Raw genomic sequence first — 24996 nt, forward strand, 5'->3', positions numbered from 1 at the left:
ACTCTCCCAAGCGCTTAGTACAGTGTTCTGCACACAGTAAGCGCTCAATAAATAAATTGAACAAATACATTGGCTGTCCCCAGCACTCCCTACCCACCCCGCTTCATTCATTTTCTCCCCCTACCCTCTTCACAAAGGCTGGCCAAGCCCCTGTTTCTGCTGTCTTGGTGGTACCAGAGGTAGTTAAGTTATGAGTAAGCTCTCAATAATGTCTTTGAAAATGTGAGGATGAGTATACATTTACTGTTCTGGAAGTAATTGTTCTTTTTATATATATATTACACACACATACAGTTTAGGTAGCCTAAGCGGCTAAATGGTGCAATAAAAATGGACCCAATATTAAAACGTGACGAAGGAACCCCAAACCAACGATGTGACCTCGGTGAGGAGCCTGAAAGTCCCCAAGAAGCATGGAACTGGGACTGCAAAAACAAACACTGAAGGTAGGTTCCATAGTGAGGAAAGTTGACTGAGTAACTTCACCTGTGGGATCCATAACCACTGCTAAATTTACTTTAATTTATTGAATTACTAAATCTTTTGACTGGTATGAGTTTCGCTGTCTATCTTCTTCCCCAGCCTCCCCTAACTTTGTAGATGGCAACCACCATCCTTCCTGTTTCACAAGCCTCTAACCCTTGGGCATTATTCTTGACACCTCTCTCTCATTCAACCACATATCCAATCCACAACTAAATCCTGTCGATTCCATGCTTCACAACATTGCTAAATCCATCCTTTCCTCTGCATCCAAACTGCTACGACATTATTCCAATCACTTATATATAATAACGCTATCCGACCCCACCTTGAATACTGCAGTAATAATAATAATGGTATTTGTATCCACCTTGATTACTGTAATAATAAAAATGGTATTTGTTAAGTGCTTACTATGTGCCAGGCACTGTACTAAGTGCTGGGGAGGGATGCAGAGCAAATCACATTGGACACAGCCCCTGTCCCACATGGGCTCCAGTCTCAATTCCCCACTTTACAGATGAGGTAACTGAGTTTATAGCAGACACGATAGGTAGTGGAGCTGGGATTAAGAAACCATGACCTTTTGACTCCCAGGCCCCTGCTGTATCCGCTGTGCCATGTTGCTTCTCATCAGCCTCACTTTGCTGACTTTCCTGGCCTCCTGTATCTCCCCACTCTCCCACCCCAACTTCACTCTGCTGCCAAATCATTTTCCTACAAAAACGTTCAGGCCATGTTTTCCCACTCCTCAAAAAACTTCAGTAGTTGCCCATCCACCTCCACATCAAATAAAACTCCCAATGGCTTTACAGCACTCAATCACCTTGCCCTTCCTACCTCACCTTGCCACTCTCCTACTAACCCAGCCTGCACACTTTGCTCCTCTAATACTCACCTTCTCACTGTACCGTCAACCGTGTCTATCTTGGAAACTCTCCCTCCTTATCTGACAATTAACTCTCTCCCCTTCAAAACCTTATTGAAGGCATCTCCTCCAAGAGGGCCTTCCTGAAAAGGCCCTCCTTCCCTCTTCTCCCCTCTCCCTTCTGCGTCACCTTGACTTGCTCTATTCATTCATCCCCCGCTCCCAGCCCCACAGAACTGATATACATTTCTGTATTTACTTATATTAATGGCTGTCTCTCCCTCTAGATCGTAAGGTCATTTAAGCAGGTAATGTGTCTGTTTATTGTTATATTGTTACTTTCCCAAGTGCTTAGTACAGTGTTCTCACAGTAAGCGCTCAAGAAATACGATTGAATGAAAGGTGTACATGAGCATCACATTAATTTGAGCAGTGAAATAGCCAAACTGGGAGGTAGCAGAATAGAAAAGTAAAGCAGCGTGGCTCAGTGGAAAGAGCCCCGGGCTTGGGAGTCAGAGGTCATGGGTTCTAATCCCTGGCTCCGCCAGCTTGTCAGCTGTGTGACCTTGGGCAAGTCACTTAACTTCTCTGTGCCTCAGTTCCCTCATCTGTAAAATGGGGATGAAGACTGTGAGCCCTACGTGGGACAACCTGATTAATAATAATAATGTTTGGGTATTTGTAAGCGCTCACTATGTGCAGAGCACTGTTCTAAGCACTGGGATAGATACAGGGTAACAGGTTGTTCCACGTGAGGCTTACAGTTAATCCCCATTTTACAGATGAGGTAACTGAGGCACAGAGAAGTAAGTGACTTGCCCACAGTCACACAGCTTGCCGTATATCTACCCCAGCGCTTAGAACAGTGCTTGGCACATAGTAAGAGCTTAGCAAAAGTAACTAGCAAACATTATTATTATTATCATTATTATTATTATTATTATTAAAGAAAGCCATACTGAGATTATGGCAAATACGGCCCTCACCACACTCTCACACTCTCAGGAGGCAGTCATGAAGCCTCCATTCCTGGTCAGGAAAGCCCCCAGCTCCATCCCATTTCACGAGAGGAAGACAAGAAATGAATAGCCCAACCCATTCTAAAATGGGCCCTAGAAATGCCCAAAAGGGTGTGGCCCCTTCTCCCTTCCCTAGCAGAAAGCTGGTAGAGGGCATGGGAGAAGGTACTCCCACTTGAAGGAGGCCAACTTTGGAGCTGTCACATAAATGACAATAATTACGGTAATCGTTATGCCCTTTACTATGTGCCGACCACTGTACTAAGTGCTGCGGTGGTATAAGATACATGTGGTTCAAGTCCCATTGTTAGAGTACATTGGACCTTGTGACATAGGAAGGCAAAAGCAAACGCACTAGGCAATGCCAAACAGCACAGCACACAAGGGACAGCCTTTCTGAGGTCACAGTGAGGCTGGGACTGGTGTGGGGCAGGGGTGGGGATGGGGCACAATGGCTTTTTAAGTCACACATACACCCAGAGGGAGATTTCATAGTCAATGACATCTTCAAATAGGCAAGGCAAGTATACACACATTAGGCCTGGGGAAGAACAGAATGGACTGCAGGAGAAAGGATGCGCAATAGGAGCTTCTTGCCCTTTCTAGGCAACCAGAGGCAGTGTGGGCTAATGGAAACAGCATGGGCCCAGAAGACAGGAGACTAGATTCTAATCCTAGCCTGCTCTGTGACACTTGGACAAGTCACTTAGCCTCCTCTGTATAATGGAGCTAAGGTAACTGTGCTCTTCCTCCTCCTCAGATTGGGAGCCCTGCGGGGGACACATAGTAAGCAAAAAATAATAGAAACAGACTCCCATAAAATCAAGACAAAAGAAAAGAATGCATTTGCTGTATTTCTTTTAGGCCTAGTGTTTAGTTTTGTGGCCATTATTTTTTTAGGTCTACTGTTTATTTTTGTGGCCATGCCCTATTTATTTTAGGCCCGAGGTGGTTATTTTGGAGGGCTGTTTTAATCCTAGTTTTGAGATATTTTTTTTTCCAGAATACAAGATCGAGAGGCTGGCATGAACAACGTACTGAATCCCAAGTACCCCGTTAAAAGTAGAATATAGAATCTAATTTCCTTTTAAATGGACACACTTTAACTTGTTTCTGCAAACGTTATTTTAGTTCTAAAAGTTTTGAAACCCAAAATAGTAATTTTAAAATATACTTTAATGGGAAGTTTCACAACAACAAGCTGAAGAGTGATCAAATTGAGTTCATTCAGGACTCTTCAAGGAACCCTTACTCACCCACTCAATCTTCAAACCACTCCCCATGGGTTACTTGAACTACTGTTGGATGGAGACAGGCATTTTTCTGAATATAGATTTTATTCTCACTAAACTTCAATATGCAATGTCCAATACTCCCATAATTGCCCTCCTCAGAGAGCTATAACAAAATAAACATTCACATGCATAAAAGGCTTATTTATCCCATGACTATATGGCCCTTATGATCTGAATTTCACCCCAGCTATATCACTCCCCTCCTTCAAAGCCTTCTAAAAAGTCATCTCCATAATGTGGTAATTGAGGTTATTAATGAGATGATAATTGCCTGACTGATTTACCCCCCTCCCCCCACCCTGTATCAGCCCTGCCATTCTCTCAGCATGTGGCATTCAAATATCTCTTTTTGAACTTGATCTGTTTCTTATTCATTTATCGTACTACTTGTGCATTGTATTTTGAATCTGTTCTAACGTTCTTTAAGAAGCTAGCTGCACTGCCAACCCAAGATGTAATTCCAGAAAGAGAGAATAAAGGCAAAGAGAAACCGGAAGGCAAGTAACTAGGCAAAGAAACCCTACCGTTCATTTCGTAAAACAGGTACGCAGTGGAGAATAGATTGTTGATCAGAGTACCTATCTTCCTAGTACAGTGCCTCTTACCCTATTGATGATATGGTGGGAATGGTGCCATACACATGGACTGCAGGAGAAAGGATGTGCAGTAGGAGCTTCTTGCCCATTCTAAGCAACCAGAGGTTAGTGTGGGCTAATGGAAACAGCATGGGCCCAGAAGTCAGGAGACTAGATTCTATCCTAGCCTGCTCTGTGACCTTGGACAAGTCACTTATCCTCCTCTGTATAATGGAGCTAAGGTACTTGCTCTTCCACCTCCTCAGATTGGAGCCCTGCAGGGGACACGTAGTAAGCAAAAAGTAATAGTAACAGTAAAAGAGAGAAAGAAGAATGGGAGGGAGAGAGAGAAAGCAGTTGGGGGGCGGGGGGCAGAGAGGGGGTAATTCACCTGGCCACAAATGTTACCAACCTGGCCATCACTCTAACTGAACTGACCATTTCTGAGAGAAATATATTTTAATCAAAGACTTCTTCAGGACCAAATATCTGATTGCCCTTGTATCTACCCAGCCTTTAGTACAGTGCTTGGAACCAGTAAGTGCATAACAAATAACATTATTATTATTTTTGTTATTAGCATTAGTAACAACTACAATAATATGCAGTGATTGATGATACTGTGTATTATTATTGTTGTTATTATTATTGATAATAAAAACTACATAAGCGTCACCTTAGGTGGGAAGGGGCATTGCCAGGGAGAAGAGAAAAGAAGGGGGGAAGTGGGCAAATGGAAGAAAGGGGCATAAAGGCAAAGGAGAAAAGTGGGACAGAGAGAGAAGGGCAGCAGAGTGGAAAAGCCCTCTCCTGCTTCCTCTACGGCCCTGGTGAGCAGTTCTTTCTTTCTTGGGGCCAACACCACTACTTCTGCCTGAGATAAGGGAACGACCATGCTAGCCCTGGGGTAACTGACCTGTGTTGACTTCTAACACCCCTGGATCTGCGGGATGGCTCTGGCAGTTACAATCCCTGGCAAGCTTCAGGCCCAAAGATCCAGAAGTTACATAACCCTAGGCCTCTGGGTTTACTGGACCACCCTTCCCTGTTTTGTTTTTTAATGGTATTTGTTAAGCGCTTACTATATGCGAGGCACTGTACTAAGTGCTGGGGTAGAGACAAGCTAATCGGGTTGGAACACTCCCTGTCCGGCACAGGGCTCGCGGCTTTTAATCCCATTTATAGATGAGGTAACTGAAGCACAGAGAAGTTAAGTGACTTGCCCCAAGGTCACAACAGCAGACAAGTGGCGGAGCCGGGATTAGAACCTAGATCCTTCTGACTCCCAGGCCCAAGCTCTGTCCCCTAGGCCATGCCGCTTCTCCCTATCTTCCCTCACAGCCCCTTCCTCTCTCCACAGTAGTAGTAATAATGATAATAATGATTGTGGGATGTGTTAAACCCATCTGTGTGCCAAGTAGTGGTATTAAGCACTGGGTATGCAAGACAGTCGGGTCCCACGTGGGGCTCACAGGCTAAGTAGAAGGGAGATAAGGTATTGAATCCCGTTTTGCAAATGAAGGAACTGGGGCACAGAAAAGTTAAGTGACTTGCCCAAGAGCACACAGCAGGTAAGTGATGGAGCTGGTATTGGCTCAGATGGGCACCCCCTCGATCAGCCATTTTTATTTCTTTAGGTTTTATGGAAACTAAAATGGCGTTCTGAGAACCTAAAGCAAGGTGGGACACACCTGGAATTTCAGGTCTGCCCTGTCTAACTCAGAATATCTAGTTAATAATGTTGGTATTTGTTAAGCGCTTACTATGTGCAGAGCACTGTTCTAAGCGCTGGGGTAGACACAGGGGAATCAGGTTGTCCCACGTGGGGCTCACAGTCTTCATCCCCATTTTCCAGATGAGGGAACTGAGGCACAGAGAAGTGAAGTGACTTGCACACAGTCACACAGCTGACAAGTGGCAGAGCTGGGATTCGAACTCATGACCTCTGACTCCCAAGCCGTGCTCTTTCCACTGAGCCACACTGCTTCTCTACCTTAACCTAGTTACAAGGAGTAGCAGAAACAATTTAATATTTCTGTAATTTAGCTTTCTCCTCTCCTTGGAACTGAAAATACTTCCACTGAATTAAAAAAAAATCCAAAAATATATTCTAAGTGTCCTTTTCTAAAAGTACAGACATTCTACTCTTTTAGAATTGGAGAAAGTTTCCGGTGTACATATCTCACCCTCATTGCTATATTTTCTTTTTTTTTCGTCCACTTGCAAATGTAAAGGACTTGCCACTGAAGAGAAGTCCAAGTATCCTATGGCTGAAAGTTGCTCTTTAACTGAGCGGAAGTATAGGTACGTTCAGCACCCAAAAAGTATGCACCAAAGGAAAGCCACGACAGTGAACAGCAGAGTTCCTCCCTAGGTAATTGCTTTATGAATGCCTTTTTCCGCTTTCATTTAAATGTAGCCCCAACGAGGTTAGAGCCAGGGGATGTGGGGACTATGCCTCATAGACTATGGACTATTCCCAACGGGGACGGGAAGGAGGGGTGACCTTTCTGCCTCTTCATGGCAGTGCTAAGGCATGTTACAGAATTTTTGGAAAGTCCCTTGCAAATAGTATAAATGCAATAATAGCAGTGACACTGGGGAAAGCTTTAAAAGCCGCAATGCAGGAAGAAGTTAAACGCTGCCTGTTATCAACAAATGATATTTATTGAGCACTTACTGCGTGTGGAGCACTGTACTAAGCGCTTGGGGAAAATGCAATGCAATTGAGTTGGTAGACATGACCCCTGCCCACAAGGAGTTTTCCAGTCTCGAGGGGGAGAGAGATATTGAAATGAGAGATCAGCAAGGTAAGAGAGGAGCGGGAGAGCTAATTGAGTGCCTTAAAGCTTTTGGAAAGGAATTTTGTTTGATGCAGAGTTGGCTGGGCAAACCCTGGAGGTTCTTGAGGAGTGGGGAAAGGTGAACCGAATGGTTTTTTTTAGAAAAATGATCTGGGCAGGAGAGTAAAGTATGGACCGGAGATGAGAGACAGGAGGCGGGAGGTCAGTGAGGAGGCTGATGCGATACTCATCGCAGGATGTGATAAGTGCTTGAATCAGCGAAGTGGCAGTTTGGACGGAGGAAGAAAGGGTGGATTCTAGAGATGTTGTGGAGGTAGAACTGACAGGATTAATTTTGGAGTATGTCTCTGAACTTACAATGTTGAAAATAATGTAATTGTTCATACTTTCTCAATATTTCAGAATGACAAAGGAGTTCCTGCGAAGACTTTGCAGAGAACAGCAGCTGTATATGACACCATCGCTGAATGATAACCTTTACTTACACTACAAAGGTAAGGCTCACAGATAGAGTATGGAGGCCATACTATTCCAGGGTAGCTGTCTACCAACTCTGTTGTATTGTTATATTGTACTCTCCCAAGCACTTAGTACAGTGCTCTGCACACAGCGCTCAATAAATATGATTGATTAATTGGTTGATATCATGCCAGCAAGACTCTCTCAGTGTGTTGGAATTACGCTTTCGGATTTTCTGGAGGCCATGAATTTCACTTCTCTTCGGGAGATGAAGGTGGAAAGATGAAGGCGGAAAGTGAAGATTTCACTTTAAGCAACCACCCCTCCCCCTTTTAAATGTATTCTACACTGAATTTGATGGAAAGATGAAATTGAATGAATTATTCTCGGGCACACCAAAATTTGATGCATTCCTATCTGACCTATGCATATCTAGCGTATTTAGTTATGTGAAATAAATGAAATTTGGGGTACCTGGCTGCTAAATGCCATCATTATTATTATCATCATCCAGTAGATCTAGTAGATCCAGTAGATCTAGTAGATCCAGGAGATCTTTATGGTGGTCATTCTATAGCTGTGTAAATGCATAGGTGAAGCATGGCTGAACTAGATGTTGTAAGGCATCGTTCCTCCACGATGTAAGTCATCGTGGGTCCGCTAGTCTTTGACCACACCACTGCTGCCCCCCGCCGTGAAGACTTTGACTGGCCGAAGGAAGGTTTCCCCCTCCCCTCTCAATCCATTCCCCGTAGATGAGTCCCTCGATCCCCTCGAGGGAGTCTTGTCTCGGTTCTCAGGCTGATAAGTTGAAGAACCACTACTGTAAGTGATGTGACCCCAGTGGCAGTGAGATTAGTAGACAGAGGGGAATAGAGGCCCACGTGAGAAAAGGCTTGGGCTCAGCTTTGGCTGAGGCCTGGTCTCTCTTTCAATCAATCAGTCGTATTTATTGAGCGCTTACGCTGTGTAGAAGCTGTATAAACACTTGGGAGAGTACAAAATAAGCGAGTCGGTAGATAACGTTCCCTGCCCACAACCTTCACTCTGCTCTCTCTCCATCTCTGACATCTGTGGATTGGTGTGCTTGTATGCGTGTGTCTGTGCGAGATGGCAGGGCCGGGGAAAACGTGTCTTCTGCAGCAGCAGTGGTGCTGGTGTACATGAAAGGTATATTACCTGTGCATTTGTCCCTGTAAGAGAACGCTCCTCTCCCTGGAAGTAAGATTAAGACACCCACCCGGGCCCCCAGCCCCTTCGGCCTTGTAGGGGGTTGGACAGTGCCTGGGTTCAGAGGTGAGGTTCAGCTGTCAGGGGGCCAGTCTAACCAACTTGCAACGACTAAAAGTAGAGTACTTGACTGGTGTAGGTCAGTTATGATGTTAAATAGACATCACAGCCCATACCGCTCTCCTCCAAGTAAAATAAGGTTACGAGCAGCTGAAGTAATCCTTGCATTTTATAGCCATCTTACTTCCAGTGATGAAATAAATATAACCATATCTGTATGGAAAAACTCAGTCCAGGGTACCGTATCTGTGTATACTAGTGACCCTTTGCTCAGGATTCTGGATCAATGACTTTTTACAGAAGAACCCAGTATTAGGCTAGACTTAAGAGAAACACAGTTGGGATTACCTGTGAGTTGGTAGGTCCACCAGGCAATCTCCTGTTGGTGTTTTTATGCCATGGCCCCCTTCCTCGACTGAAGGCTGCTGAATTGCACCCTTGCCCTCCATGAGAGCATTTTATAGCCGGGAAGAGTTTGACAAGGCCAGCAGGGCCAAACGTTTCCACCATGGTTTTCATTGAGCCAAAAGCCTACTGTGAGCCCTTCGTTGGGTAGGATTGTCTCTATTTGTTGCGAATTGTACGGTCAAGCTCTTGGTACAGTGCTCTGCACACAGTAAGCACTCGATAAAGACGACTGAATGAATCTATGGAAGGAAGTATGGCATCCATTTTAGCTCACCGAATATCAGTGACCCCTTTTGACCTCCTGGACTTCTCACTCCCTGACTTTGTAATGGAATTCAATGAGGTACATATTTTGCTTCTTTTATTTTATTTTTAATTCTTCGAATTCTGTGCACTATGTAGAACTCTTCTTTTCCTCATTGGCCTTTGCACTGCTTTGATATTTCCTGCTCTCTTGAATTCTACTTTTAAGTTTATTTCCCTCCCCCTATTCCCACTGTTTGTTCTCTCTAGGTTTTGACTATATCGAGAATCTAGAAGAGTATACAGGGTTACGGTGCTTGTGGTTGGAGTGTATGGAATACAGAAATAAACTAATTTGGATGCTCAATTGAATTGCGTTGCCTTTACCTGCAGTTAAATTTAATTCAAAAGATTGAGAACCTTGATCATCTGAAAAAATTGGATTCACTGAATCTCAGCAACAATAGCATCCAAACCATTGAGAATCTGTGTAAGAATGCTCCGTGTGCTACATTTTTCCATGTACATCTTTCTGGGCTTTCTCTCATGGCTACTAGACCTCAAACATTTGTGGACCAGAAAAGAACCTACATATTAATTGTTTAATTCTCTTGTCATTGTCTTTCAGCGTGTCTTCCCGCTCTAAACTCATTGCAGATTGCTCACAATAATATCGAAACTGTCGAAGATATTCAACACCTCAAGGAATGTCACAGCATTAGTGTTCTGGATCTTTCATACAACAACTGGAGGATCCGCACATCTTGTCTGTCCTGGGGTCCATGCCAGATCTGGTAATAAGCCAAGTTTTCATTCATGTTAACTGCGGTAGACTTAGAACACTAAATCTCTCTTACAGATCCTCCAATAGTTCTAGAAGATATATATCTGTCATACTAGCTTTCAAACTTCTGCAAAATGTGTCTGGAATGGAAAACCTTGGGTTAATGTGGCTCGGCAGATAAAGTGTATTTCTCCACATGGTTGGTTTTGCTCTTGTCTAGAACTCCTCTGCCGCTAACCTCCTCACTGGGCCTCGTTCTTGCCTGTCCGCCCGTCGACCCCTGGCCCACGTCCTACCACTGACCTGGAATGTCCTCCCTCCTCACATCCGTCAAACTAACTCTCTTCCCCTCTTCAAAGCCCTACTTAGAGCTCACCTCCTCAGGAGGCCTTCTCAGACTGAACCCTCCCTTTCCTTCACCCCTCCTCCCCTCCCCATTCCCCCATTCCCTCCTCTGCTCTACCCCTTCCCTCCCCACAGCACTTGTATATATTTGTATATATTATTATTACTCTATTTATTAATGATGTGTAGATATCTATGATTCTATTTATTTGATGGTATTGATGCCTGGCTACTTGTTTTGTTTGCACTCTGTCTCCCCCTTTTAAACTGTGAGCCTGTCGTTGGGCAGGGATTATCTCTGTTGCTGAATTGTAAATTCCAAGCGCTTAGCACAGTGCTCTGCGCACAGTAAGCGCTCCAATAAATACGATTGAATGAATGGATGAAAGAGCGGTTAATACCGTTCCAGAAATGTGGGAGGCAATGGGGAGACATACAAGAGCTGTTTGAGGAAAGATACAATCGGTCATATTTACCGAGTACTTACTGTGTGCAGGGCACTGTATTAAGCGCTTGGGAGAGTTCAACGTAACAGAGTTGGTAGAGCACGTTCCCTGCCCACAATGAGCTTACAGCTAGAGATTCAAACACAGGGAAGCAGCGTGACAAAGTGGCTAGAACAGCCTGGGTCCTGGGTTCTATCCGGCTCCACCACTTGTCTGCTGTGTGACCTTGGGCAAGTCACCTTAACTTCTCTGGGCTCAGTTACCTCATCTGGAAAATGGGATTAAGGACTGTGAGCCCCATGTGGGCATGGCCTGTGTCCAACCTGAATTACCTTGTATCTACCTTGGTGCTTAGTACTGTGCCTGGCACATAGTAAGCACTTAGGAAATACTATTAAAAAAAGGAGCTGCTCTCTTTCTCCTCGCTGAGGCTTGAATTCGTTCACAGAGGATCAAGAAGACTCAGAAGGAGTAGCACTCCAGACAAGTGGGAAACTTCAGGCTTTCTATATTAGCAAATTTAGCCATAGCGTCAAGTTAGTTGGGAAAAAGAAACGATGCCTCAGCAGGGCAGCGGGTTGAAAAATGTCAGAGAATTTGTAGCTCTGCGCACAATAAGTGCTCAATAAATGCGGTTGACTGACAGCTCATTTGTTAGCTAGTTCATATTAGAGGAATTTGCTGGTCTGATTTTTTTTCACAATTCAGTGCAAGCTGTCTAAAAGTATTAGGTTGAGATCAGGCTGAATCTTTTTTCCATAAGGTAACATCCTAGCAGTCAGTCATATTCATTGAGCACTTATTGTGTCTAGTGTGTGTCTCCCGCTAGGGCCAAGGAATATAAGCAGGAAACAGTTGATTCTTGGGGATACTACCTCCCTTTATCCTGTCACCAACCTGCCTGGGCTCTCCCTTTTTTTAGGGCTGGGAAGTGGAAAAGCCCAAATTCTAGCCATAGAATGACACACATGTGCTGCTATCAAGATGCCCACAGCAGATCTGAGGTCTTCAAAATGTCTGTTCTGTCTGCATTGCACACTCTCCACCACTGTTAACTTGGCTTGCACTATTAAGCTTGCTCCATGGAGAGTTAGATGAAAGCAACATTTTCTATGAAAATTATCTTGAAAAAAAATGATTGACCCTTGTAGACTTGGTCAGTGTATGAATCAGACATCAGATTGATTTCAGAAGACCAGTTTGGAATTAACACTCATAACAACTGTTATCATTTTCCTTTGTGTCTTTTTGCCTTCTCATTAGCTTGTAATCTCTTAAGAGATGGGGACTGGATCATCTGGGGTAATTTTTGTATGGGGCTGGTAACATGAACACTTTATAGTAACTAATTATCAAATGTGGTTCAAAATAATTGAAGGAAATAAAAAATGATAGTTGTGGAATAAACAAATATTGTCCAGTGGTTACTTTGGAAGCAGGAATCCAACATCAAGTCTATACACCCAAATTAAAGTGGAGGTTTGTTCAGATATCTTAATAATTCTGGCAGAAAAAATGCACTTTTGCATCTATTATCTGGCATTAAAGTTTTTATGCAAATGTGTTTCATTCATTTATTGATTGCACAGTAGAGGAAAAGTGTTTTCATATAAATGTTATTCTAATACTTTCTTGATTATACTTTTTTTGTTTATAGCGGGTACTTAATCTCATGGAAATTCCGTCGTCAAGAAAATTGCTAATTATAGAAGAACCGTTACATCTGCTTAAAAGAGCTTACATACCTAGATGATAGACCCATTTTCCCCAAAGACAGGTAAGGAGTAGGAAGGCTTTTGGATCAAATTTGAATAATTGAGCCACAAATGATGATGTTTGACTAATGATATTTTCATATTTTCTTAGATGGACTATATCTCAGCCTAAATTTGATTTCTCTGTAAGCCTTACTACTGTACTTTTTTGGTAGTTGTCTTCATTTAAATATTAACATTCAGAGCTTTGTTTTCCTTCGTTACCAAAGAGGTCCTATGCATCATAATATAGTCTTAAATTAATTTCTTTGATAAGAAAAAAGGGCAGTTAAGTTTGAGAGGAGAGAAGCAATTTAGGACAAACTCCTGATACAAATAACTGGTGTAAATACTAAGTCTTCAGCTGAGCTAGATAAAGGCTGAGTTTTTCCTCTTTCTCACTCCTTTTCCCCACACTTTTGCTCTTTCTTTTCCTTTACTCTCTTCTTGTAACCTGTCCAACACTTCTCTCCCTGCCAACCGGTCAATCTATCAAAGAGGCCTTCCTCGACTAAGTCCTCACTTCCTCTTCTCCCTTTCCCTTCTGCATCACCCTTGCCCTTGAATTTGCACCTTTGATTCACAGTAACCGTCCACAACACTTATGTACATATGCATAATTTATTTATTTTAATATCTGTCTCCCCTCTAGATTGTAAGCTCATTATAGCAGGGAACATGTCTACCACTCTGTTGCTTGTACCTCCCCAGGTGCTTAGTACAATGCTCTGCACACAGTAAACGTTCAAGAAATATGATTGATTGATGGTATCTGTTAAGCCCCCGCCGTGTGCAAAGCACTGTTCTAAGCTAGAGGCCAATTATATGAACCCTGGCCTCAAGGACAGACCCAGAATAAATTACCAATTGGAGGAAAAGAAGAATGGAAAGCTAGATAGAACGAATAAATACTTAAGACAGTAGAGAAGGTCACTTGATAGGCACGAAAGGGCTAAGGGTGGCTGGGATTGCCTACATGCTGAGATAGTAGTTGGGAGGAAGTGGAAACAGCGGGTGTAAACAACCTTTGGAACTTTGGACCAGATTGGGAGCAAGGAGTTGAGGTGATAGAGGATGTGGGGGATCCAGGCCCAAGAAGGGTCCAGGAGCCCAGAAAAAAGTGGAGCAGCAGTAGCAGGAAAAGGTACAAATTCCAAATAATGCTCTCACTGCCAATACAATGGCTGCCATGGCCAGAATCCTCTTTCAGGGTCTGCTCCAAAAGAGAAAGACAATCCTCTTTCACGTCATCTGCTTGGAGTGGGGGAAGGGCAGATAGGAGAGAGAGAACCTTAGCTGACTTCAACAATGGGGAGAGGGGAGAGAGAAAGAAAGAGGGAGAGCCTTAATTGAGCCTAAAGTTCAGAGGAATAGGAAAGGGAGGCTCCAAATCAATGAATCAATGTTATTCATTTAGTGCTCACTGGGCGCAGAACACTGCACTAAGCGCTTGGGAGAGTACACTATAACAAGTTGGTAAGCATGTTGCCTGCCCACAACGAGTTTACAATCTAGAGCTGGGGAAAATAGAAAAGGGGCTGCAAAGAAGGGATGGGGTGGTCTTAGTAAAGGACTTTACATGCAGATAGAGCTTAATAATATTATTACTAAGGAGGCAGGAAGGCCATGAATTAATTTGGAGCGGGGGATAGATACAAATGATCGCGTGGAGAGCGAAACACTATATCGTATTCGCCAAGCACTTAGTACAGTGCTCTGCATACAGTAAGCACTCAATAAATACCATGATGATGGTAACAATCCAACAATATTTCATCAAGGTCTGGAAATTTGGGGGGAGTTTTTTTTGGAGGGGTGATGCTGCTGGGTTTACCGGCCTCTGCCTCCGCCTCAGAACTTTGTGTTTCTTTGGGGTTTTGCCACCTTAACAGTATTTCAGGAAAATGATCACTAGTGGCAAAGGGCATTTTGCTAAACGGGGGAATAATAATACAGGACTTTGTACACACACAAAAAAAATCCATCATGATAGCATCCTCAAGCCACCTACCCTCTAGACCGTTAATTCCCATTGAATCAGGGTTACTATCAGTAAATCAATCAATCAGTGGTATTTATTGTGTGCATACTGGGTACAGAGCATTATACTAAGCACTTGGAGCAGCACGCGTGGCCTAGTGGAAAGAGCACGGGCCTGGCAGTCAGAGGACTTGGTTCTAATCTTCATTCTGCCACATGTCTACTGGGTGACCTTGGACAAGTCACTTCTCTGTGCCTCATTTTCCTCATTCGTGGAGTATATAAAGGATTTGACAGTCATCTTATAGTATGAATGCTTATCTGCTTTAAGATTTTGAAGAGTGTATTCAGTCAATAATGGTTACATAATGTCTTCAGAGCCGGTACTCGTAGGCATTTTTAGATGAAAGATGATCAGGTGCTCACATTCGGGAGTAGACAAGACTGAGTGGGGACTGAATGTGATTCTTGACATTGGTGCTTTTGATGCCTGTCTTCTTGTTTGTTTTGTTGTCTGTCTCCCCCTTCTAGACTGTGAGCCCATTGTTGGGTAGGGATTGTCTCTATTTGTTGCTGAATTGTACTTTCCAAACGCTTAGTACAGTGCTCTGCACACAGAAAGCACCCAATAAATACGATTGAATGAATGAAGAAAACGGGAATTCGATATCTGTTCTCCCTCCTACTTAGACTGTGAGCCCTGGGGGGGGTCAGGGACGGTGTCTGACCTGATTAGCTTGTCACTTCCCAAGTGCTTAGAACAATGTTGGATGCAGGAAGCGCTGAACAAATACTACAATTATTATTATTACTATTACTAGCGAGGGTACAATTCAGTTGGTAGACCTGATCTCTGCCTTCAAGGAGCTTACAGTCTAACGGGATTTTCAACACAATTTTCCCCATACATTACACAATGGTCTTTAAGAACATAACCCTCGTGTGATAGAACTAGTGATTTTCTTTCAGCTAACAGATGTTCAGGCCGCTCCTTATCTAGCAGCAGGAATATTTGAGAAATTTTGATTCCTTTTCTCTTCAGAGCATGTGCAGAAGCCTGGGCTAGGGGGGGCTATCAGGCTGAAAACGAAGAAAAAATGAAATGGGAAACAAAAGAAAAGAAGAAGATCGAGGACAGCATTCAAGCGTTAGCTTCAATAAAGCAAAAAGCTGAAGAAAGGAAAAAAAAAATAAGAGAGCAAGGTATACTATATTATTGGAATGAAAAATTTCAGGAAAATGCTTGTTAGAGTTATGCTGCTATTTGGCTCAGTTCCTGTAAAAACCCAGGGCTTTATTTTTCCTGTAAGAATGCACAGGAATGGAATTTTTAGTAGCTCTGGTAGTGGAGGAAGTGAAAAATACATCGTAGGTACTCAATAAATGTCAAAAGTCACAACTTGGAGAGCTGCCTCTAGCCTGGCAAAGATAAGGGAAATGTTTTAGAGGTTTAAAGGTCTCTCCTGCTCTTTCCTACCACAGAGGCCGCGGTTCATTCGCGCCCTCCCACTTCCCCACCCCCCACCTCCCCGGCCGGTGTCCAGACCTAGTCCCAAACTCTGGTTCCACCTACCCACTCGTGGCACTCCATGCCCCAGTGGAAACATAACTGGCAGAGAAGAGAGACTGTGAGTGGTGCTGGGCAAACACTAGCCCTAGAATCCATTCCTCCACATGAGTTCTCAGTTCTGGAATCACAGACAGAGGCTCATCCATCGTTCTCTAAGGGAGACTCCATCAAATCGTCAGTCTCTTACATCCAGGCTTGAACCTGAACCAAGGCATAAGAATTCTCATTATAAAGTGCCTGCTGAAATACCACCCATGGCTGCATTTTGAAAATGTTATATGCTTTCATTGTGCTTTTTTCCTACCAAAAAACCCCAAATCCCAGAACTGAAACTCCCGGGAGTAGATTTTATTTAACTTTAATGAAGTAATAGCAAAGGACATGAATCTGCCATGTGGCTCTCTGGCTTTATTTTTTAATGATCTTCTATTTCCCATATATGTGGGGCCAGCTATCTAATTTAGATTGAAGGCACCCAAAGGAACCATCCCCATCCCTAATTCACTTCTAGCTTTCTTGCCCTAGAACTATTTGTCAATAACCAAAGTCATGTTATAATTTTTCATTATTTCCTCTATGAATCAGGCCTTTACATGTTATAACAATACAGTCAGTTCTCCTCTAGCATGGGGGTTGTGTTCCTGAAGAATTTTATGTTACAGAAAACTCATGTATTAGCACTCTTGCCATGTCCAAGGCACCCAGACAAAACCATTTCCTCCGCCCCCACATCGTGTGGTATCCAGACAAGTGGATATTGTCGGAAGAATATTCCCCAATTCTACATTAAGTATTCTGTAATACACGTACTGAAAACACATGCCATGGCAGACTGTACAGGTTCTAGGCGGGTACAATTTAATTGTCTTTGAAAATGGACACTCCTGGGTATTTGACAGCTAACCAGAAGTCCCACCTTTGGAACTGAGGGCAGCGTATAAGGAATTTCCAGATCCTTAAAATGTTTAACTAGAGTAGGCGCATACACCTCTTTCACCAAGATAAAAATTGACTTGACTTGGATGTATTTCAGTCTCCATGTGCATCATCTTGGAATATTTCTGTGTAGTGGAAAAGTAATATTAATAAGCCTCCCTGCATCCTTAAATTCATTCAACAGCAAAGTATCTGGTCGGTTAGCCAGAAGTTCTTTGCCTGTTAAAGACCACTTTCAACACATGTTGGGTTAATTATTATTATTATGGTATTTGTTAAGCTCTTACTATATGTGAAACACTGTTGTAAGCACTGGCTACATTGGACACAGTCCCTGTCCCTCATGGGACTCACAGTCTAAGTAAGAGGGAGAACAGATATTTAATCCCCATTTTACAAATGAGCAAACTGAGACAGAGAGAAGTGAAGTGAGTTGCCCAATGCCACACAGCAGGCAATTGACAGAGCTGGAATTAGAACCCAGAGCCTCTGACTCCTAGGCCCGTGCTCTTTCCATTAGGTCCCACTGCCTCTCATTTTTCTACTCTGGTGTTCATTCATGCAAATGAGGGCTAACTTTTCATAAACAATATTAGCATATATAATATAAATAACCCAAATAATAGTAAGTTGTATTTCACAAATGTCAATTTCTGATAAAAGCATAATTACAGTTACTGCATTACAAGCAGTACACATTAGTACATCAAACTATTCTACCAGATCAGAAGTTTCTCTTGATGCCACTTTAAGCGTTCTTTATATCTATATATTTGTGCATATATAGTCATACACATACCCATTCTGAAGATACTTTCCAGATTCACTCTTAATTTTTGCTTGTTTTATTTTTGTTTTAGAGATGTTACTGAAAAAGAGTGGGAAAGGCGGCAGGATAGAAATGGAAACCGTTTTCAAAGGTATGCAGAGATTTTCTTGGAACCCCAAGGAGGCCTTTGTCGAAGACAACTCCGCAAGTACAAGTGAGAAAAAATTTTCAGTGCTTGATGTTACTGAAGAAAATCTGAACGACATAGAAGAGATTGATATGTCAGTGAAAACAGGTAATGCAAGCCAAGATATTTACACATCAAAGCAAAATAGGATAACTTTGTGGTACTTTCAGAGAGTAATGTCAAAATATGCATCATCTAATGGTAATTGTTTCAGTGATAAAGGAAAAAGGTAAGATTTTTTTTTCAATCAAATGATCTCTTCGTGGTTTTATAATGTGAAGTCCATGCCTGGTTTTATCAGTCTATAAAATTAGCAGGCAATGTCTTGAATAGAAAGCCAGGTGTGGGTGTGGGGTGTTTTTTTTCTAAGCAGACCTGAAAAACACCTGCCTTGTTCTACATTCTGGTAAACAAGGTACAAGGTGGCTTGGAGAAGCTATAGGCTAACACTTTACTCCCCCCCTCCCCCACCATACACATATACACACACACCCAACTCAATTTTAAGACTTGGTGCTGAATGTGTCTCCGTTTTGGAAAGCCTGGCCCCAACCTCCTGTCAGTTCACCACATGTTGCTGAACCTCCCAAGGGACCTCACTTGTGGGAAAAGCAGCAGCTGCTCTGGTCTCAACTGTGTCTGGCCAGGAGCAGCTCAAATCTGTCCATGAGGAGGTGGTGGAGGTGAAAGGTTCTGGAATACAATATGGACTATGGAAGGGAGGTGGAGGTAAGTCAACACAAGGCGAGGAAATCTGGAGATGTAAACAGTGAAAGGAGTTGGAGAGAGTCAAGAAACTTTGCTGTGAAGAAGAGGGAATGCCTTAAATAATTTACCTCCCTGTAGTTTGCAACCAGTGCAATCAGTTTATGTCCTTTTAGTGCAGAGGAGACAAGTGAAATGTGGGTAGGTCGACAGATAACTCCAGTTAAAATGACTTTTTGTTTCTTACACCTAGGACCAGAGAAGATGGTTACAGATGACACAGTGCTTACCGACTTGGATGAAGTTGAAGACTTAGAAATTATTTCATGGGAGACAGAGGATAAGTTGTTCATTGAGGTACGTAATATGAGTGCACTTGGAGATTAGTAATGTTTATATGAACATCACAGTTAATATCACAGAGATGGGAGTCATCTAGTATAATCCTGGTCTTCAGGCAGAGGGATAGCACCAGGAATTCCCAGGAGGTCTCCTCTCCAAATACTAGTTGAATCTGGGGGTGCATTGCTTCCGAGATTAGAAAAGATGAACCTCATTCAGGCCAGTGATGGAAGAATTCATTATCCCCACATTCATTCCTTTTTCAATTTGCCCAGGAAACTGTCGACCAGATTTATTTTTCACCTCCAGGTAGGTTTTGTCACCAAGTTGAAGGCAGCCCTCTATCTAGACTGCCACTGCCTTTTTCACTTGTGTGTACAACTCGACATGTTTTCCATCCCTCCTCTCACACAATGTGGCCTAGCTGCAGACCCTGGGAGACAACAGTAGTAGTCAGACCAGGCGAGAATGCTGCAGCCTTTTGTGAGCAGAGGTTTTGGGAAGGTCAAGATAGAAAGAGACAAAATCAAAGACGGTACCAGACACTGTAAACAGCCATGCAATGGCAGTGGTGGACCTTTATGGGTGCAGAGTAGAAAGAACTGAGAAGCAGCAAGGCCTAGTAGAAAGAGCCCGGGCCTGGGAGACAGAGGACTGGGTTTCTAATCCCGGCTCTGCCACGTGTCTTCATTCAGTCAGTCAGTCGTATTTATTGAGCACTTATTGTGTGCAGAACACTGTACCAAGGACTGGGGAAAGTACAGTACAACAATAGACAAGTGACATTCCTTGGACAAGTCACTTCATTTCTCTGTGCCTCAGTTGCCTCATCTGTAAAATGGGGATTAAGACTGTGAGCCCCATGTGGGAAAGGGACTGAGTCCAACCTGATTAGCTGGTATCTTCCCCAGCTCTTAGAAGAGTACTTGGCACAGAATAAGCGCTTAGCAAATACCATTTTAAAAAACGGTCAATCAGGTATCCCTCTTTTCAGGCACATGCACACACAGCCTGACCGTTAGTAGCATGAGCCTGTATATTTTTGAGAATATACCTGAAGGGCTCCTCCAAACTCAAATTCAGTAGTTTCGTAGATGAGGTTCTGTAAGGTCTATTTCCTGTTGGGTTTTTTTAATGGCATTCGTTTAAGCACTTACAAATACCATTAAATGGTAAGTGCCAGGCACTGTTCTAAGCACTGGTGTGGATACACACTAAACAGGTTGGACACAGTGCATGTTCCACATAGGACTCACAGTCTTAATCCCCATTTTCCAGATGAGGGAACTGAGGCCCAGAGATGTGAAGTGACTTGCCCAAGGTCACACAGAAGACAAGTGGCAGAGCTGGGATTAGAACCCAGCTCCTTCTGACTCCCAGGCCTGTGCTCTATACACTAGGCCATGCTGCTTCTCATCTACTGCTATCCAGTAGGGACCCAGGTTTAAGGTTACTACAGACTTCCCAGACAGTGAGGCCCTCTCCTCCCAAAAAGAGCTCAAACTCTTGTTCACACTGGCATTTATATCCAGTCTGCCCTTTGTCTTACTCAGTAGCCCAGCCCAAGTCCTTTTGTCCTTAGGGATGGTTCCTGATTGACAAGAGCACTGGGATATTCACATGCTTTATTTGAGATGATATTAATTTATAATTTGGATTAAGTTCTGGGTAGAGTACTGTATGATTTCACGAGTGAAAAATGTTAATCGCGACTCATTAATTTCCCCCATGGTGCAAAAGAAAAAATTATCTTATTAAAGTAACGTTGACATGGATTTGCAGCCATTTGTTTTTGTCCAATGTTAATGAATTTTGTAATTGGATTTCTCAGGACCTGCCTGAGTTAGAAGATGTAGATGATGAAGAAGCATCAGCAATGGAAGATGTCGACACACAAGTGAGCTTTCTTTTTTAAAGTACTATAATCTGTCCTCAATATCGAGCCATGAATTCTGTAACCTGATATTAATCCATAATTCTGAAATTCATCTTAATTTAGTCTTGTTTACTTCCAGGTATGTTTCTGAACTATAGTATAAGGGCAATAAAACACAGGTCTATAACTTTTTCAGATGTAGCGGTTTTTGTAAATTAATTAGTTAAATATAAATTCTTTGGGGGCCTACTGTAAAACAAAAAGAAATGTGACCATTAGTTGCTTCAAAGTACAGGTCTTTTATAATTTTAAAGTTCTTTAAAATAATCTGAATGAGCTATTTGGGGTTCACAAGAAAGCATATTGCATCCCTCCTGTATTATTTCAATGCATGAAATATTGTAGAAAATTATATGAATGTTCATTGAGGATTTCTCCAAAGATGATCTGACAGATAATATTAGCTCTCTGGTAGTCAAACTCCAGGTCTCTTGTGAGCTTAGATTGTGAGCCCCCAAGGGACAGGGACCATGTCTAAATTCCCACGTGTATATTCTTTCCTGCTGCTTAGTACTGTCCTCTGCACACAGTAAAGACTTAATAAATACTAATTCTACTATTACTATTAGTGCTAGAAACAGCAATAACTTTAGCACCTCTCAAAAGCCCTCCTCCCCACCCCCCAAGAGCAATTTCCCTCTTCAGCAGATCAAGTTCTCCCAACTTGGGGAATGGAATTCATATAGCAAAATAGTGCTTTGTGGATCATAGAGCCAACTTCAGGATTCTAAATGTAGGTCTTCTCTAGTGGTTTGAATAAAAAAGATGCATTTTTCCCACTCGTTTGTTGTTGTTTTTTCAGAAACCCAAGATTGAAGTGATTGCAGAGGCAAGTAATGCCCCTGAACTTCCAGTGGAGGACAAGGCTAAATCGTCGACTCAAAAAGGAGTGAAAAAAGAAACGACAGATTTCCTATCAAGTGTATTTGCCCTGTTCAAGGGCAGTTCGCAGAAGGCAGTAGGAGCTGTAGCAGAAAAACCGGATGTGAAGCCAAAAAAAAATTGGAAAATCAGAATTAGGCAAGCAATGGCTTCAAAGCCAATAATTCAAGAAATTAGTGACAACAAGCCTGAAGATGAAGGCAACAAACCTGAAGATGAAGACAACAAACCAACCTCTTCGAAGGCAAAGGCAGCCAAAGAAGGTAATCTACTTTCATTCAATTCACCCAATAATTATCATCATACGAAACTTGAGTATATGGTGGGGGTGTGGAAGGAAGATGGGATAACGACAAATAAACCTCACATTTAACTTGGGGAACAATGTCAGTCTCTCTGAGGATCACTTTTGGCCAGTGGTTGTGGAAAGTTAATTCAGTATGGTGAGCGTGCCCTCCTGAAAATTGGAAACATATATGCAGTCATAATTTCAAGCTGCAAGCCAAATTCTGAGCCCAGGGGCAGATTTTGGACCTGGGAATGACTATAAATATGACTTCTTTCTACATTTTGAATTTATAATATATAATCAGCTAAATACTGATGATATGGGTGCTAATGATCTGGTTTCTGAATGATCTGAGCATTTATTTCTCTTCCTTCCTTCTACTTTCTGCCTTTTGGTTATTTCTAGAGTACTAGAGCATAAGCAGAATTAAAAGCTGAGAAAGTCAAACACTTTGGCTAGTTGTAGCACCCCTGGTTAAAGCTGGGCTTTTTTTTTTTTTGCTTTTTTTTTTTTAGCAATGACTTTTTTAAAAAACAAAGGCAGACAGATCCAGTCCAGCTCAGAATGTTGTCTTAGGAGCCAAGCCTGTTGGAGCTGGAGGGGTGTCATGTTTTCTGACCTTAGCAAGACATAGAAGACATGTTTTTTGCAGCTCATCAGCTTCCAGTAAGAAGCAGGAGCATGACCAGGGCCTTTTACACAAGTCTTGAAAAGATCTTCAAAGACGCTGGAAAAATTTCATTGCCCACCATTTTCACCAATCCCTTCCACTCTCACCCACACTATCCCACCTCCTCCTCCTGGGTCGATTTGGTTTACCATCACCCTTCCAGCACTCAGTGAGGCAGGGTCTCCCCCTTGCCCCTTTGCCGAAGTCACTGGGAGGAAGTTGGGTACCTAGGGAGGCTTGTTCACCTTTTAAAGCTACTGCTGTATGCAGCCCCAAATCTTCGGTGGCAAAATGAGAAACAATGACTGCTTCAGCCGGATACTCTGTAATGGTGCGTTCCTGGACAAGAGGAAAATACTATGAATAAGATACAGATGTTACTGAAAATGGAGGGTTTGCTTTAAAATTGTAAATATTCATCTGTCTCTTAATGGGAAGAAAACCAGATTAGAAAATGTAGAAATGTACCTTTTATTTTTCAGTAGGTGACAGACTCTCACAATTTTATGTTCTAGTGGAAGCAAAAAGTGATAAGCAGAACAAATAAAGTGCAGTTTTAGAAGCCAGAAGACTCACCTGATGTGGAAATCAAGAAAATAGGATTTCAACTAAATTAAGAAACAGAAGCAGACTCATCACCGGTTATCATACCTCTGCTAACCAGCCAAATTGTCAACTCTGCACTAGGCCATTGTGTTACCTTAAGCTGGCTTCCAATTTAGCCTTAATAAAAACTGCTTGGTTCATTCAGTCGTATTTATTGAGTGCTTACTGTGTGCAGAGCACTGTCCTAAGCACTTGGGAGAGTACAATACAATAGTAAACAGACACATTCCCTGCCCACAAAGAGATTACAGTCTAGAGGCGGGGAGACAGACATTAATATAAATAAATAAGTTACAGATATGTACATAAGTGCTGCGGGGCTGGGAGGGGGGGATGAATAAAGGGAGCAAGTCAGGGCGTCACAGAAGGGAGTGAGAGAAGAGGAAAGAAGGGCTTAGTCAGGGAAGGCCTCTCAGAGATGTGCCTTCAATAAGGCTTTGAAGCAGTAATTGTCAGCCAAATCTGAGGAGAGAGGGAGTTCCAGGCCAGAAGTAGGACATGGGCAAGGGGTCGGCGGCAAAATAGGCGAGATCGAGGAACAAATGAGAAGGTGTTGGGCTGAGTGAGAATTTATTTCCTTATGTAATCCTATTCATTCATTCATTCATTCATTCATTCAATAGTATTTATTGAGCGCTTAATAAGTGCAGAGCACTGTACTAACCGCTTGGAATATACAAATCGGCAACAGATACAGTCCCTGCCCATTGACGGGCTTACAGTCTAATCGAGGGAGACAGACAGACAAAAACAATACTAATAGTGTTAACACGTGTGGAGCTAATGATAGTAATAATAATGATAATGATTGATTCTACAGGCCTAGATGAAAGCACACTGAGACTAGACATATTCCTTAGTAATGTTTGATAAGCGTCACAGATTTTATGGAAAAGTCTCTGGCCTAGAGAATTCACAGCTCTCCAATCGTGCTGCAGAATAGCCCTCTCTTAAAAATGGGAAAACTATCTGTAAGGCAGAGTTAATAAGAATAATAGTGGCATTTGTTAAGCACTTACTATGTGCCAAGCACTGTAATTATAATAATAATTATAGTATTTGTTAAGCCCTTATTATGTGCCAAACACTGGCACTGAGGTAGATACAAGTTAATCAGGTTGTCCCACGTGGGGGCTCACAGTCTTAATCCCCATTTTACAGATGAGGTAACTGAGGCCCAGAGAAGTGACGTGACTTGCCCACAGTCACACAGCAGACAGTGGGGGAGATACGAGATCATCAGGTTGGACCAGTCCCTGGCCTATGTGGGAGGGCTCACATTCTATGGGAGAGGGAGAGAAGGTATTTTACAGGTGAGGAAACAGGCTCAGACAGGTTAAGTGATTGCCCA

At 42.7% G+C, this 24996-nt stretch overlaps 1 protein-coding gene and 1 long non-coding RNA gene across 2 annotated transcripts; one reads left to right on the forward strand and one right to left on the reverse strand.

The window, feature by feature from the left end:
• The first annotated feature begins 299 nt into the window (after positions 1-299).
• Positions 300-23785, forward strand: DNAAF1 (dynein axonemal assembly factor 1). Its single transcript, XM_039910388.1, is given in 18 exon segments — positions 300-446; positions 4093-4208; positions 6475-6544; positions 7447-7538; positions 9715-9774; positions 9777-9809; positions 9812-9934; positions 10073-10186; positions 10189-10238; positions 12677-12689; positions 12692-12742; positions 12745-12796; positions 15796-15956; positions 18120-18323; positions 19174-19277; positions 21094-21159; positions 22001-22343; positions 23555-23785. Coding segments are annotated over 16 exon segments (1536 nt in total). The 5' UTR covers positions 300-446; positions 4093-4208; positions 6475-6506; the 3' UTR covers positions 23587-23785.
• LOC114806523 lies at positions 16326-23527 on the reverse strand. The gene is made up of 3 exons (XR_003754558.2): positions 23285-23527; positions 18059-19169; positions 16326-16524 (listed from the first exon to the last, which is right to left on the reverse strand). It is a non-coding gene; the product is annotated as an uncharacterized LOC114806523 (long non-coding RNA).
• Positions 23786-24996: the final 1211 nt, after the last annotated feature.

The sequence above is a fragment of the Ornithorhynchus anatinus genome, chromosome X1 (genome assembly GCF_004115215.2).
Source record: "Ornithorhynchus anatinus isolate Pmale09 chromosome X1, mOrnAna1.pri.v4, whole genome shotgun sequence".
Taxonomy (NCBI): Eukaryota; Metazoa; Chordata; class Mammalia; order Monotremata; family Ornithorhynchidae; genus Ornithorhynchus; species Ornithorhynchus anatinus.